We start from the raw sequence: 13,490 nt of genomic DNA, 5'->3' as shown, positions 1-13,490 counted from the left end.
CGTTCTTCTTCCTCCTCCCCTTAGTGCCTTGCAAGGTTAGTTTTATTAAGTTTTTTTGTTTTACTTTTCCTTAAGTGTTAAAGAGACGTAACCTGCAAGCAAAAAAAAAAGACAACAGGAAAGAAACGGAGAGAGAGCTAGACAGTAGAAGGCATCTCCTGTGCGCATTGCATTCCAACTCGGCGGCCTTCTTGACGTGTACGTACTCCGCACGACAAACGGCGGCCAGCTGGTCGTTGTTGCGACTAACTCTCCCACTCTCGCGCTTGCCGCGTAGGCAATGGAGCAAGCAGCAAACAGAACATTAGCGTGTGACATTTCAAGGCAAATTACGTGCTGCCTCCACGTTAGTATACATCAAAGGAGTAAACCCCCAACCCGGGTCGCTGGTACCGCATGGCCTCCACAAAGACTACCATTGGATCGTGCGAGAGGGCGGAGAGTGGCATGGACAGAGGCACCTCTCCCGGCCTCTGCTTTCTCCGACCCTGATGCCGCCCCTGGCGATCCCTACTCTCTCCCAGGGCGTACGGCTTCACCGCGCCGAGGGTGGCGTCAAAGAGCACCTTCCGCTGCCGTAACTCCATCGAAGTCTCAGCATTTGCCAGCGCCTTTGCGCTGGGGTACACCTCGTCCAGCAACCGCCTCGGGTCTGCGTCCGGTACGCGCAGAACGAACTGTGTTGGCGGCGTCAGCTGCGGCGCAAATACGTCGTAGCAGGGACGTTTTCCGGCCTGCTCCTCCGCATGCTGCCGCGCCACCTCCTCGAGGTACCGAAACGGACTCCCTCCTGTCTTCTCAGCAACCTCTAGTCTGCCCCTAAATTTAGCTGGCACCTTGTAGCGCCGAACGGCGCCGTTAATGTATGGCGTCCAGCGTTTACTCAAGGAGATCTTGACCTTTTCGGGCAGCTCCGGCGAGGGCGGCAGTGGCTCGTGCGGCTGCTTGGGTTCACCGCCCTGCGTTGGAGGGACAAAGTCCCTCTTCCACGCCGAGGGCACCTCCTCCCCACCGTCAACGCCGACGTCAAGCAGAGGCACGGGGACGCCGGATGCATGGAGCCACGGAAGCGGCTGTTGCTGTTGCTCCGTACTTGCTGTCAATGAGGAAAGGTGCTGCGGGGAATTGCTTCGCTTGCTGCCGGCAGACTCAACCCGCATCAGACTCGGCAAGCACTGCCGCCTCGCAGAGGCGGCCCAGCAACCCGAGACAATTTCATTGTATTGCCCACTGCTATAGAAGTTCTTTGCAGACTCCTCAAGTGAAGCCGCGCCGGAGTCCTGCCCTTCCATCACCGTCCCCTCTATTGAGGGAAGAAGGGAGGCAAGAAGAAGATGGAGCGGCGAAAGAGGCATACGCAGGAGCAATTGCGCCACATTGCATGAAGTCAAGCCGGACTTATACAAACACGCATACACACACACACATACACATACACACATAGCTGTATTAGATGGAGAATAGCAAGACAAGCACGCACACACACACACGCATGTAAATATAGAGAGAGAAAGATATAAAGCTTTTGTTCCCCTGTACTCATCGCATACGCCTCCGTAACCAAAAAAAAAGTACAAGGCAAATAAATTTAAAAAACAAAAACAAAAACAAAAACAAAAAGAAAGTGCGGAATAAAAACAGTGAAATATGGAATCCTTTGTGGAAGGGAGATAGATGCGGGGTAATAAACGGCTCAACACCCTCTGGCAACGACGGAGCGTGAGGGGGTTAGGACTGGGAGAGTAAATAAGAGGACGTTCTGCTTGGATGGGTGGAGGCAGAATAAGCTCGCGTCGGCAGCACACTATACGGTGCCGCGGAATCAATCAAGTAGATGGCTTCTCCTTACTTTTCCCTTTTTAATGTTCCTGCCTCTTTCCGTCGGTTTACCGCTTCCCTCTCGTGTGGTCCCCAAGCGCCCACCTCCTCCACACACGGCGTCCCTCCCACCCCCACAGAGCTGGCACCTCTGCAGGCACAGAGAAGCAAATGCGTCAGCCGTTAACAGCCGCGGCCCCATGTGCTCGGGAGGCCTAAATGTAAACACCCCGGGCACGCCTGCGAAACTGACCAGAACCTCCGCTCAGTCCAAATACCGTCATTCCCCCTCTCTATTTTTCAAGCAGACTCAAATCCCTCGAAGAAGTAAATGATAAACTTCTTTTTTTTTGTTGCTTCGCGTGTCTGTCCTTTTTCTCTTTTTTTCTTCCTTTTTTTTGTCGGTTCGCACAGGCAACAAACACGCCTGCGTGTGCTGGTGATTCCCAAGTATTCTGTTTACAACATAACATAAGGCACGTATATATACATACATATACATACATATATATACATATATATACGTGTTATTACATACACACATATGTAGAGGTATGTTCGAAGTGAGGGAGGGGGAAAACAAACAAACAAACAAACAAACAAACATATTATATATATATATATAAAGAAAGAAAGAGAGAAGGAAACCCCCACGCGCACACAGATAAAAAAAGAATATATATATATATATATATATATATATGTCTGTCATTCTTCATCCCCTCCTCATTCTTCTTACCGCCTTTGCCGCCTCATTTATGCAGGCCCGTTTTACGCGCCCCGGCGCTCTTATTCTTGTTGCTTCTCTTAATTTCCGCTCGCCCACCCCATTTCTCCGTTCCCTTCTTCTTCTTCTTCTTTTTATTTGTACTCCTTTAATTTCCTGCGCCTCGCCGCAAAGGCCCTCGTTGCCTTCCCATTCACATGCCCCACCGACGCCCCCCACCGCCCTCTCGCTCGCTGCTGCCGCCCTCCCGCACTGCAACGGCGGGGGTCGCGCGGTGGGGGGTTCGAACGCACACGCACACAAAAGAAGAAACAAAAAAAAAGAGGAAGTAAAACAAAAAAAAACACTCCAAACGAAATAACAAAAAAAAAAGTTAGTGAGAGCCACGCACTTCCATGCGGCGAAGAAGCAGAGCGTCAAAGGAAAAAAAAAAATCAATGAAATACGGGATGAGGATGAGGAGGGAGGAAAAAAAAGGAAAAAAACGGAAGAGGGAATATGACTTCTCACAGCGACCCTTCCCCGTCCCGCCCCCTCTCCTCGCTCAGTTCTGAAGCATGGTGCGTGTTAGTTGCATGGCCACATCCTTCGACGGCGTGTTCAACGGCAGTGCTAGTGTGGGCGGCAGGTTGTAGTCTAAGAACGGCTCTGGTGGGCGGTACTTCGGGGGCAATGCCTTGACGTTCGATGAGGACAACTGAAACGGCAGTTGGGTTGGTACACCTACCATAAACGACGCCGGTGGCTTGGCCTTCGCCCCGTGTGACTGTCTACTATTGCCCGAACTAAGCCCTAACATGAGCGGCGAGGGTGACAAGGCCCCACCATTCACCTGAACATTACCGGTTGGGTTGCTGTTCATTGCTAGAGGGAGTGTCTTCTGCGCGTTGTGAACGTTGGGGTTGAGGATGTACCCGTAGCCGTTCACATCAAGGTGCCGCTCGTCCGGTAGCTCGTGGAGGTATTGGCACTGCGCCCCACGGAGACACCCCCCGTTGAGGAAGTACTTACATAACTCCTGCGACCGGTCGTGATTGACGATCGCCGGCATCAGGCTGACAGCGTTGCTGCCGAGGCCATTCACACCACCACTTCCGCTTTGCACGAGCAGCGACGGGGAGGCGACAGTGACGGCGGAAGAGGACAAAAAGGCGTAACTATTGCTGCTAGGAATTGACGCGCCGCCTGCGGTTGTGGCAGCCGCTGCGACGGTGGAAGAAAGCTGTGTCGCGGTGGCGCCACCACCCATCCCTGTTGACGCACGGCTGGCCGCATTTGCAGCCCCGCCTGAAGTCCCCGTGGTGGAGCCGCCAAGCAGGCCTGTTCCCCAGAGACCAGGATCCTTTGGCATCATGATCAGGGAGTCGCACTCAGCTCAGGGACTATATATATATATGTGCAGCTGGGCGCAATCAACGTGTAGAGTTTGCCCTCTCTCTTGCAATCCCCCGGCAGCGCTCTCCGTTTGCGAGCGTGGCAGCAACGCAAGGAGACAAACAAAAAAAAAATTACTAAAAAAAACCTTCAGCTATCCGCCACGTCCTACTCTCTCTCTCGCTCCCCTTGATTTTGCGGTGCTGTTGTGGTTGCTGCTTGGCTTTTCGACCTTTTTTTTTTCCTCGCGCCCTCTTGTTTTTGCTTTAATGCCTTAAATATTTTTTTCTTAGTGCTGCCTTTAGTATGACTTGGCGTCGTCTGTGTTTGTTTTGCAGCAGCTTCTCTTCGGCGGCAGTTGCGTCCCCACGACCCTGCGCCAACCGCTTCGGTTTCTCGGTGAAGCAAAAACAACTGCGCGGCCGCGGCAAACGCGAAAGGCAAAAACAAAAACAAAAGGGGGAGGAGAAAAGCAAAAAATATATATATAAATAAAAACAATGAGAGAAACTCCGCGTCAAAAAAAACGGGGAGAGGCGCGTGGAAGCAGCGGCGGGAGGTGGCGGTGATGAGAAGAGAAACGAACAAATAAATACCAAGTCAATTCATACACGCCGCAGAAGCAACGCGTGGCTAAAAAAAGCGGGGCTGAAAGGCGGGCGCAGAACCCTTCTTCCCCCGGCCTCACGCCTCATGCGCTTCACTTCGCCTCCCTGGGCCTCGGCCGCGGCCCCTCAGACACCGCGCTGCTTCTCCTGAGCGCGGCGAACATTGATGGAGCGCAGGTACGCCATCATGGGCAGCAGCACGACGACAAAGAGCATTGTCACGGCACCAATGCCACGGCTCTTGCAGCGCACGCAGGTGCACTCAAAGCCCCATCGCTTCTTCATCGCCAACGCCAGCCGCGACAAGGGCAGGGTGTTTCCAGGCATGTAGTTGACAAACAGCTCCTCTCCCTCCCGCACCGGGCGCACCGTTCGCGCACTCAGGAAGAACCGACCCTTCAAACTATTGTACGTAATCGTCACCTCCACGTTAGGCTCACACTGGTGGTTGAAGTACTGCGCCTCCGGGAAGAGGCAGATGCCGCGTCTCCCGTTGTATTCAACGTCGTAGCGATTAAACTCAATGATGAGTGGAAGTTTTTGCAAGTCATAGGAGGAGAACTCGCCGCTAAGGAGATAATTGGCCCCATTCTTAAGAACACCCTCCGGACCCGGGGCCCGCACGTCTTCCACGAACTCAAAGACATCCTTCTCTCGCGTAAAATATGAGAAACCGCCGGACATAAGTGTCATGATCCGGTGTTTGATGTACAGCTTCTCTTCTGGGGACCCAAGCACAAGCTTTTTAAACACCTCCTTTGTGAGGATCAACACCTGCTCGCGAAGGCTTTGTTGTTCGTTCTCGCCAATGTACATGGCGTAGGCAGGGAGGTTCATGATCTCGCGTCCGTACCCTATCTCACGGCGCGCAAACACCCCACGCGCGTAGGCACCACCGATATTGGCGTTCATGTCAATCTTCACGTCGTCCGTCACGAAGCCGCCTTTGGGGGACTCAATCGTCCCCTGAACAGGGGAGACGCGCGCAAAGGAGCGCGCCCCCGTCGCTATGGCAGGAACCACCATCGATGCCCCAACGGTGCAGCGGAACGGCATCCGTAGAAGGGCGTGGTGGTGGCCGCGCGTGAGGGGCAGGCGAAGCAAAAAATTGCTCCGGCCCACAAGGCTCATCCGGCGGGGACGGAACGGCTGGCTGTTCGTCAAATACCTGCCAGGAGCCCCGCGTCCCGACGCGCAACAAGAGAAAAAAAAACGGGGAGAGGGCAGCGAAGAGGAGGCAAGGCAAGTGCAAAGAGCCAGAGGAAAAAGAAAAAAAAAGACGCACGCACACGCACACCGACAGAGGTACAGAGAGAATCAGAGAGCAGAAGGAAGGGAAAAAAAGCATTGCACAGATACACGCTAACACCAAGCAGAGTCACAGAGACCCGGTTACCCGCCACAATACTCTACCAGACAAAACGTAGTATAACCCGACGTGTTTCATCTTTGGGTGCGCCTTTTTTTTCCTTTTTTTTTTCTTCACTTGTCGTTGTCATTGTTATTTTTGCGTGTTTTTTTTAGTGTTTTTGTCTTTGGTTGTGTGTGTCCGCGTTCTCGCTGTTATCAGTTAGGAGGAGAGGAGGAGGTTGAGTACATACGAGGAGGGCTCCGCCTCAAGAGGGACGCAGAAACACAACAGTGTTGTGCTCGACGACACACATTGCCATTGGCCTCTCCTTCGGTCTAATAAAGTAGTTGGCACTGTCGGTACCACGACCGCTGCTGGTGCTGCTGCGGGAGGCCTTGCCGTCTCCCGCCACTGCGGCTTGGTGTTTATCGCCCGTCTGCTGAACAGCCCTCCCTCCTCTCGGGGGAAAAAGTCGCTGGAGCGGGCGATGATAAAGGAGTTCCATAGTGACCGTGTCGAGAGCAAGGAGCGCGCCACTCTGCAGAAGCACAGCCAAAGTATAAGGAATAAAATTGTCGAACAGTGCAAGATCGGCTACAGGGATGTCCTCGCTGCAGTACGTGTGATGCCCCGGGCGCAGCGTAAACTCCCCTCCCGTCTCTGTACGGCCCTTCGTTGTCTCGAGCCTCGCGACTTTCAGCAGTGGCCCCTCCTCATCCGCGGCCCCGCAGTGCTGCTGTGGGTCATGAACAGTAAAGACCATGACGATGTTTCCGTCCAGGACCATGGCTAGAAGACCCGCCTGCTGCGCTGCGAAGACGCGCCCACTACTCCCTTTGCTCTGGGCGCCTGGGGCGGCGGCCGCGACCATCGACACCCGCCCGGCCACTTCCTCCGCCGGGGTGGAGAAGATGGAGGTGTGCGCCACGGTTTCGAGCTTGGCATCGAGGAGCGACACTGTGCCGTCCGACCACGCCGTTAGCAGAGTACTATCCTCGTCATCCCACCAGCCGACGTGTTTTAGCCCCGCCGAGGCGCTACGACTCGGGGCCCGCACGCTCGTCCAGGAGCTCTCCACGGCGTACGTCTCCAGTGCCTCACCCTCCTGCCACTTCAGCACGCAAAACAGCGTCACGTACTCGACACTCTCGCCTGCGAGAGCAAAGCTGCTCGGCGCCGTGGCGGCTTTACTGCACGGGACCCGCGCGGAAACCACGGCGACAACTCGCCTCCCCTTTGGGCTGAAGCGGACGTACGCCTTTTCCCACGTTCCCTTGCCAGAACCGGCGTCGTCGGAGGGCAGCTCTACAGCCTTGTGCACCGCCCCCGTCCGGACGCCGGCAGAGCGCGTGTGACTGGACGCGTCGGGTTCGACGGTGAAGAGGCACAGCCAGCCCTCCGCTGCGGCACACACAAGCAACGAAAACTCATCTCCCTCCGGTGTCGTGCCAGACGCCGCTGGCTCCTTTTTCCCCCGCTGCGGGAGGAGGACAGAGTCGATGGCCGCCAGCCTTTCTCGCCGGGAATCGTGCTGTCGCGAGGCATCCCTCCTCTGCGCGTGGTCGTCGCTGCGATTTCGTCGCGACGAGTCGCCGTCAAAGAGGTACATCTTCATGAAGTTTGTGGTGTTGAGGATGCACAGGGCACCGCCAGAGAGGGCGCAAAAAAGATACGTCGAAAGCGCCGTCGAGAGGGCGGGCGCTGCTCCGCCGGCGCGGTGGCCGCGCGCCCAGCAACAGTCCACCACTGCCATGCTGGACGACGCGGACGACGACGTCACACGTCGTTGGGCATCGCCACGGAAATTCCGCTGCAACGAGGTTTTGGCGAGGTGCTGCCGCTGCACATGATCCTCGGCGGTCAACTCCCGCCTCCAGTCATCGATCACGAACAGGTTGCTACCCATATTAACTTTTTTCCCCTAAAACATTGGCGATTGCAGGCCACGTACCGTGAACCGCGCGGAGGACAAAAAGGCAAAGGCACTCGCACAGGCGTAGCTCCACGCATGCATTGTAACTGGGTGCCTGCACAACAGCTAACAACAGTAGCGTCAAACAGAGGGAGGGAAGCAGCCGCACGTCGCGGCGGTCAGTATCGCAATCCATAATGAGCAGCACACCCAAGGCTGCCTCGGGGTACTACTCCTCCTCTTCCACCGCATCTGGAATTGGTTCCCAGCCGGAGGGCGGCTTCTTTGCTCCAGAGGTGCAAATTACCTTGAATCGGTTGCCCGAGAGCTTCCTGTCGTTGCGCTGGGCCTTGTTGATGTCCTTGTGCATCCTATAAGTCGACGGCAGTGAGGTCCCATGCACGGTCATGTCGTAGAGGTACTTTCCATACATCGCGTTATCCTCGTTAGGGATATCACGTCGGGCAAATAATTCGTAGTGTGTGTTGTTCGGCAACCGCTTCTTCATGATGTAGTCCGGCAGGTTCTGCCCGTACCCCGGACGCATCTCCCGCATTGGGTACCCCGTAAAAGTCTTGAACTCGGGCGACATGGAGCGTTCGTCCTCCACCTGCCACGCCCCCGGCGCCTTCTCCTCGATGTACTCCTGAAAAATACGGGCCCGCGCCAGCCGCAGGTCCCAGCGCTGGGCACACGGCACAGGGAGGGTGCCGGGGTGCGTGTAGCCAACGCGGTGCACGCCGAGGCGAAGCGGCACGCCACGCAGAGCCATGTCGGGCGCTAACTTCCTCCCTTCCCCCTCTCCTCGCTCGATGCAGACGCCCTCCGCTGCCACGGGCGCGGGCGAGAGAGAGGGCGCGCGCGACGCAGGCAACAAACACGCAAAAAGAGATGGGCGACAAGCAGAACGAAAAAAAAAAGTCACGCGCCCAACGCGGAGACGAGAGTCAGCGCCACGCCACCGCGCCGGCTGTGGACGTCCCCGCCAAGGGGGCGAAAGCGGGGAGAAGCAACGACCCCAGCGAAGTAAAATGAAAACATCAAAACAAAGAGCGAGGGAGGAAATAAAAAAAGACGTCCTCTCAAAACGAAGTCGGCGGCGGGCCCCGGAAAGTAAACCGCATGCATCGTAGTCTCCCTCCTGCCCTCCCCTCCCCAGCATCACTGTCTTCCATCGTCTCTTCTCCCTGCAGTCCTTTTTCCCATTTTTTTCGTCCCATCCTTCACTTCCCACTACTGCGGCTCAGAAGGCTTCGGAATCATGTCGCTTGGCACATGCCGAAAAACATGATCGGACTTGTCGCACACCCACGCCACCTCCACTTCGTACAACTTATCCTTTGATTTGTCGTGCACCTCGTGGAGGATGTTGGTGAGCCGCACCACCGCCTCGTCGCAGGTGAGTGACTCAAAATCCAGTTTTTCTAGCTCCGTCTTAGCCACCGTCTTCCCCTTCCCCAGTGCTATGCCGTGGTAGCCGGCTACTGTCCCGCTCGGGTCAGAGACAAAAAGTTGTGGGCCGTCGTCGGCGTACGATGCGATGATAACAGAGCAACCGAAGGGGCGGTACGCGTAGTGGGTGGTGTAAACGTGCATAAACTCGCCAATGCGGGCCGCAAGCACGGCCCCTGGAATGGGGGTGGCGAATACCTCACGGCTGTTCTCCGCCTCTGCACGCGCTCGCGTGACCACGGCGCGTCCGTCGGGAAGCATGCCACAGATGCAGACACCGGCCTGGCGGTCTACGGCGTGTATGCGGTCATTCGACCTCGCCTCCAGCATACGACTGGTGAGAATCTTTTCTACCGCGACCACAACACCGTCCTTGCAGCACGCAGCAACGGCTGTGCTTCCGTTGTCGACGGCCTTGCAGGCGTATTCGACCTGAAAGACACGGCCATCCGCGGAGAAGATATCCGTTGACTGGTCGTGCTCGGTGCCAGCCATTTCTGAAGGGGGTCTTTTTCTTTTCTTTTTCTTTTTTGTTTTCTTTTTCTCTTCTCCCCCTGTTTGCTCTTCTTCTTCGTCTTAAGCCTGTTCTTCGTGTTGTTGCTCTCTGCTTCGATGCCGCTTGTGGGACTCACTGCAATGAAACCTGCAAAAGCAAAAAAAAAAAAGCAAAACCCAAAAACAGGGACCCCCCAAAAAAAAAGGAAAGAAAAGCCAAGGAGGAATCCTGCGCACATGGCGGCGGTGGTGGTGATGGGTCGGGGTGAGAGGAAATAACGAATAAAATAAAAATGAGGCGAAGCAAAACTACACACTGAAGGCGCGGCACGCCGTCTCTTATAGCGTGCCCCGGGGCGACAACACAACACAACACAACACAAACAAGGCAAAGACGCCCTCCCCCCCGTGACGCCGTCAACGGCAGGCTCTGGCGCAACCCGAAACTCGCCTCTTCCGCACAACATTCCCTCCTTCGCTACAACGTCACCGTCAGCGTCATCTTCGCCTGGCGGACCAGAGAGCTGCGACAAGCGCCGCCGCCGCCGCCAGTGCGACGGTTGCACCCACAGCTCGATATGACCGCCGCCAGCCATCCGTCTGGTGGCGCACCCCCTTCCCCTTTGCCGTCCCTCTTGACCCCACAGCCTTGCACCTCGCCAGATTCAGCCGCAGTGTCTGGCCCTGCCCCTCACTCGGATCCTTCCAGGATGCCCCTGCTTGCGGTGGCGACGGAAGCTTGTCCTGCCAGTTTCCACCCGTTGCAAAGAGATCCGCAAGACGCTCGTGAAGATTGGCATTGGCGTCCGGCGCGCCTGTTGTCATGAGTGTGTGGGAGTACAGGCAGAGGTCCCCGTTAGGGCACATCCCCAACAAATGGGCAACGCAGTAATACGTCTTCTTATGCTTGGCCCGAATGATGTGCTGCAGACGGTGTCGCAGCCGCGCCAACTCCGCAGGTTTTGCGATTTCCACCGCACCGGCGTTCGCCTCAAAATTGCTTTGATTGAACTGACAGGCCACGTCTATTTCATCCAACACCTCCTCGGCTATGAGCGTGTCATCGAGAACAATGGTGCGCACGTATGGGTTGACGTGCGCCAAAGCCGCCAGGGAACGCCCTGCCTCATCCTCTAACGGGGTGTTGGAGAGATCAATAAAACTTACCCGTGACTGAACGAGCGCCTCGCACAGCATAGAAATTGCCTCGTCACTCACGTTCACCCCATTTATCGTCAGTGCCTCTAGTGACAGGTTGTACTGCATCGCAACAGAGATGGAGTACACCTCGACATCGGTGAATGCGGCGGAAAAGTCGCTGAAGAGCATGACGGCGCGAATGGAGTTGTTTAGAATCTCCGACGTGAGGACGTTGATGTCATCCTCCCCGGGTCTCGTGTACTCGCTGTTGTGGCTTGCGTAGAAGGCCAGCGCACGCTCCAGCTGCCCCAGCGTAACGCCGTCGTCCACGGTGCCGGCCACAACCCGCTTGATCACCGCGGCAAGCTCCTCGTCCCCCATGACGCCTGTGCCCAGGGCATCCGACGCCGTTCGCTTGGCGCCCAGCACCCGCGGCTGTCGTCGCTCCGCCATCGCACCAGCTTCCCCTCCCCCGCTGCCGCGCCCTCCAACCGCTCCGCTCTTTCAACGCCGCGGTAAAGCGGGACGCCTGCGAAGCCACAGCCACCAAACCAAAGGGGGAGAGACAGAGCCAGAGCTGGGAAGCAGTGCGTCCTCCTCAGCGACGCAAGGTGAGGGGAAGAAGCAAGGCACAGAAGCAATAATATACACACATATAAAGGAAGGAAAGAAATAAAGGAAACAAACACTACAGCCGCAAAAGAGCAGAGAAAAAAGAAAAAAAAGGTAAACATCGCGGTGCCAAGGGGTCGCTATGGCGAGCACGGAACTGGACGTAGCGCACAAACAGACCCCGAAAATGCGTCCGCACGGAGGTCGTCCTCGAGCAACTTCAGAAAATCATCACGTGTGTGAAGCCTCAAGCCTTCGGCGCATTCGCGCCAGCAGGCGGATTCCTCGCGCAAAACGCAAAACGCCGCCGCGTACCAGCGCGCCGCCCACGCAGTTGCCGCATCCTCCAGCCCCACTTCACGCTGCAGGGCAACAAAGTCGTGAAGCGCCTCTTGATGCCTTGAGGTTCGGCAGTGCTCCTTGCAGACAGGCGTCGCCACCAAGCTCGTCGACTGGGGTGCCACCTCGCAGTCACAAAGGAGGCAGCATCCCTTGAGAAAAAAAAAGAGCAGCGGCGCCTCAACGAGAGAAAAGGACCCCGACGGTAGATGCGAGCAGTTTATAGACGTTTTGCCAGCAGACGCATCCTGCGAGAGCACGGCATCTAGCGGCACTGACAGCACCTCTACCGTGGGAGCTCGCTTGGCAGCATTCACTGCACGTTCGTGTTTCTTCTCCAAGGCAGCGCTAAATCGCTCCTTCCAGAGCTGTACCTGCCCGTTAGGGTCGCGGTATGCCCTCAGCAGCTCCATGTTGTGGCGCTTCCCCTGCGTGTGGCGCGTCCACATGGAAGCCCTAACCGTGGCATCGCACACCGAACAGTAGCCGTCCGCGCTGTACTCTTCCGCGCTGTCAAGGAGACTTCGCAAGCTCTCCGTGTCACCCTTGCGCTTCACGCCCTGTGCTGCGGCACGTGCCGCCTTGTGTTGTGGTGACGTGAGGTGCTGCATGACATCCTCCGCGGCGACGTACTCGACACAGGAGCAGCATACATTACCGTGCATAGGCCGCAGCAGCTCAGCCCACATCTCCCGCCTCACTCCTGCTGATTCCATTTGTGAGGCAGAAGATGTTGCAGTACGCAAGTTCCGCTGATGCCGCTTTGAAAGACGGTGCTTCTCCTGCTGCACTGGAACCACACAGAGACAAATGGAGCAAAATATGCCTTTAAGGAAATCCTCCGCGTGAGGTAATTCCTCGCGTATCATCGCCGGGACAGAAGGCACCGACGCCTCCTCTTTTCTACGGTGCCGGCGGCTGTCAAGGTGTTGTATAGCCTGGCGAAATTTACCACCCACATGCTGGCGGCAACGGAGGCAGTAATGCTCCCTCACCTCGCTCTCCAATGCACGGCGAAGAAGCGTGGCCGCCAAAACACAAGCCGCCGGCGCCGTCCGACGGAAGACGGTCTGTGCTGCTTCCCTCCACTTCACGTGCTTCTCTCCGTGTGTGTGCTGTGCTGCGTTGCCCGCGAGCCACACGTTGCAGAGAACGCAGAATTCATCTATTAGCCCGACAGAAACCTCATCCAGTGAGGCCCGCATACTCCATGCACGCGGGACCGCAAAAAGGGAGAGCACACCCTCTGCTCAGCGGCAGGGGGAAACGCGGCGGCCCAGCAACGTGCATGGCAAAGAAGGGGGGGGAAAGGGGAAATTAGTCACCGTGACGTCGCCCCCGAGCAGCCGTGAAAAGCGGCGGAGAGCGTTAAGAGTCCGTTGCACAAGCGATAGCGAGCCACACACACACACAGAGGGCCCGGAGGACAATAACATAGTAATAATAATCTTCAAAAAGGGGGCGAGTGAGTGGGTTCCACATACAATAAAATGAAGAAGAAAAAGAAAAAAAGAGAAAAAAAAAGGTGGGCCCAGGGAATGCGCAACACCTTCAACTCCATTATGCTCGCCAAGCCCGTGTCGTCATAGATGCAGCTCGCCTCTTTGCCTCCCATTTTGCTCCTTACGATGACGAATATATATATATATATATATATATATA

General features: G+C 56.2%; 8 protein-coding genes across 8 annotated transcripts, besides 17 other annotated features; all 8 read right to left on the bottom strand.

The window, feature by feature from the left end:
• Nucleotides 1–347: 347 nt before the first annotated feature.
• Tco025E_07083 (uncharacterized protein) lies at nt 348–1,292 on the bottom strand (the record flags this gene model as incomplete). Its single annotated transcript, XM_029373950.1, has 1 exon — nt 348–1,292. One exon carries the CDS (start codon nt 1,290–1,292, stop codon nt 348–350), a length of 945 nt encoding a protein of 314 aa, XP_029225915.1.
• Nucleotides 1,293–1,400: 108 nt separating this feature from the next.
• Nucleotides 1,401–1,439: a microsatellite.
• A 152-nt stretch (nt 1,440–1,591) lies between these two features.
• Nucleotides 1,592–1,620: a microsatellite.
• Nucleotides 1,621–2,278: 658 nt separating this feature from the next.
• Nucleotides 2,279–2,363: a microsatellite.
• Nucleotides 2,364–2,395: 32 nt separating this feature from the next.
• Nucleotides 2,396–2,424: a microsatellite.
• Nucleotides 2,425–2,443: a microsatellite.
• Nucleotides 2,443–2,465: a microsatellite.
• A 28-nt stretch (nt 2,466–2,493) lies between these two features.
• Nucleotides 2,494–2,521: a microsatellite.
• Nucleotides 2,522–2,660: 139 nt separating this feature from the next.
• Nucleotides 2,661–2,684: a microsatellite.
• Nucleotides 2,685–2,844: 160 nt separating this feature from the next.
• Nucleotides 2,845–2,917: a microsatellite.
• A 172-nt stretch (nt 2,918–3,089) lies between these two features.
• On the bottom strand, nt 3,090–3,896 carry Tco025E_07082 (uncharacterized protein; the record flags this gene model as incomplete). The annotated part of the gene is made up of 1 exon (XM_029373949.1): nt 3,090–3,896. The coding sequence occupies one exon, from the start codon at nt 3,894–3,896 to the stop codon at nt 3,090–3,092; it is 807 nt and encodes a 268-aa protein (XP_029225914.1).
• A 450-nt stretch (nt 3,897–4,346) lies between these two features.
• Nucleotides 4,347–4,397: a microsatellite.
• Nucleotides 4,398–4,653: 256 nt separating this feature from the next.
• On the bottom strand, nt 4,654–5,658 carry Tco025E_07081 (uncharacterized protein; the record flags this gene model as incomplete). Its single annotated transcript, XM_029373948.1, has 1 exon — nt 4,654–5,658. One exon carries the CDS (start codon nt 5,656–5,658, stop codon nt 4,654–4,656), a length of 1,005 nt encoding a protein of 334 aa, XP_029225913.1.
• A 332-nt stretch (nt 5,659–5,990) lies between these two features.
• Nucleotides 5,991–6,065: a sequence feature (A-rich).
• Nucleotides 6,066–6,143: 78 nt separating this feature from the next.
• Nucleotides 6,144–7,784, bottom strand: Tco025E_07080 (uncharacterized protein; the record flags this gene model as incomplete). The annotated part of the gene is made up of 1 exon (XM_029373947.1): nt 6,144–7,784. One exon carries the CDS (start codon nt 7,782–7,784, stop codon nt 6,144–6,146), a length of 1,641 nt encoding a protein of 546 aa, XP_029225912.1.
• A 235-nt stretch (nt 7,785–8,019) lies between these two features.
• Nucleotides 8,020–8,562, bottom strand: Tco025E_07079 (uncharacterized protein; the record flags this gene model as incomplete). Its single annotated transcript, XM_029373946.1, has 1 exon — nt 8,020–8,562. One exon carries the CDS (start codon nt 8,560–8,562, stop codon nt 8,020–8,022), a length of 543 nt encoding a protein of 180 aa, XP_029225911.1.
• A 461-nt stretch (nt 8,563–9,023) lies between these two features.
• Tco025E_07078 (proteasome alpha 7 subunit) lies at nt 9,024–9,737 on the bottom strand (the record flags this gene model as incomplete). Its single annotated transcript, XM_029373945.1, has 1 exon — nt 9,024–9,737. The coding sequence occupies one exon, from the start codon at nt 9,735–9,737 to the stop codon at nt 9,024–9,026; it is 714 nt and encodes a 237-aa protein (XP_029225910.1).
• A 14-nt stretch (nt 9,738–9,751) lies between these two features.
• Nucleotides 9,752–9,792: a sequence feature (A-rich).
• Nucleotides 9,793–9,853: a sequence feature (GA-rich).
• Nucleotides 9,854–9,887: 34 nt separating this feature from the next.
• Nucleotides 9,888–9,923: a microsatellite.
• A 173-nt stretch (nt 9,924–10,096) lies between these two features.
• Nucleotides 10,097–10,124: a microsatellite.
• A 111-nt stretch (nt 10,125–10,235) lies between these two features.
• Nucleotides 10,236–11,330, bottom strand: Tco025E_07077 (uncharacterized protein; the record flags this gene model as incomplete). Its single annotated transcript, XM_029373944.1, has 1 exon — nt 10,236–11,330. One exon carries the CDS (start codon nt 11,328–11,330, stop codon nt 10,236–10,238), a length of 1,095 nt encoding a protein of 364 aa, XP_029225909.1.
• Nucleotides 11,331–11,629: 299 nt separating this feature from the next.
• On the bottom strand, nt 11,630–13,033 carry Tco025E_07076 (uncharacterized protein; the record flags this gene model as incomplete). Its single annotated transcript, XM_029373943.1, has 1 exon — nt 11,630–13,033. One exon carries the CDS (start codon nt 13,031–13,033, stop codon nt 11,630–11,632), a length of 1,404 nt encoding a protein of 467 aa, XP_029225908.1.
• Nucleotides 13,034–13,312: 279 nt separating this feature from the next.
• Nucleotides 13,313–13,352: a microsatellite.
• Nucleotides 13,353–13,463: 111 nt separating this feature from the next.
• Nucleotides 13,464–13,490: a microsatellite.

Source organism: Trypanosoma conorhini (assembly GCF_003719485.1).
Source record: "Trypanosoma conorhini strain 025E chromosome Unknown Tco_14.4_contig_00520, whole genome shotgun sequence".
Classification (NCBI taxonomy): Eukaryota; Euglenozoa; class Kinetoplastea; order Trypanosomatida; family Trypanosomatidae; genus Trypanosoma; species Trypanosoma conorhini.
Note: the sequence above shows the minus strand (reverse complement) of the source record. Positions and strands in the feature narration are given on the sequence as shown.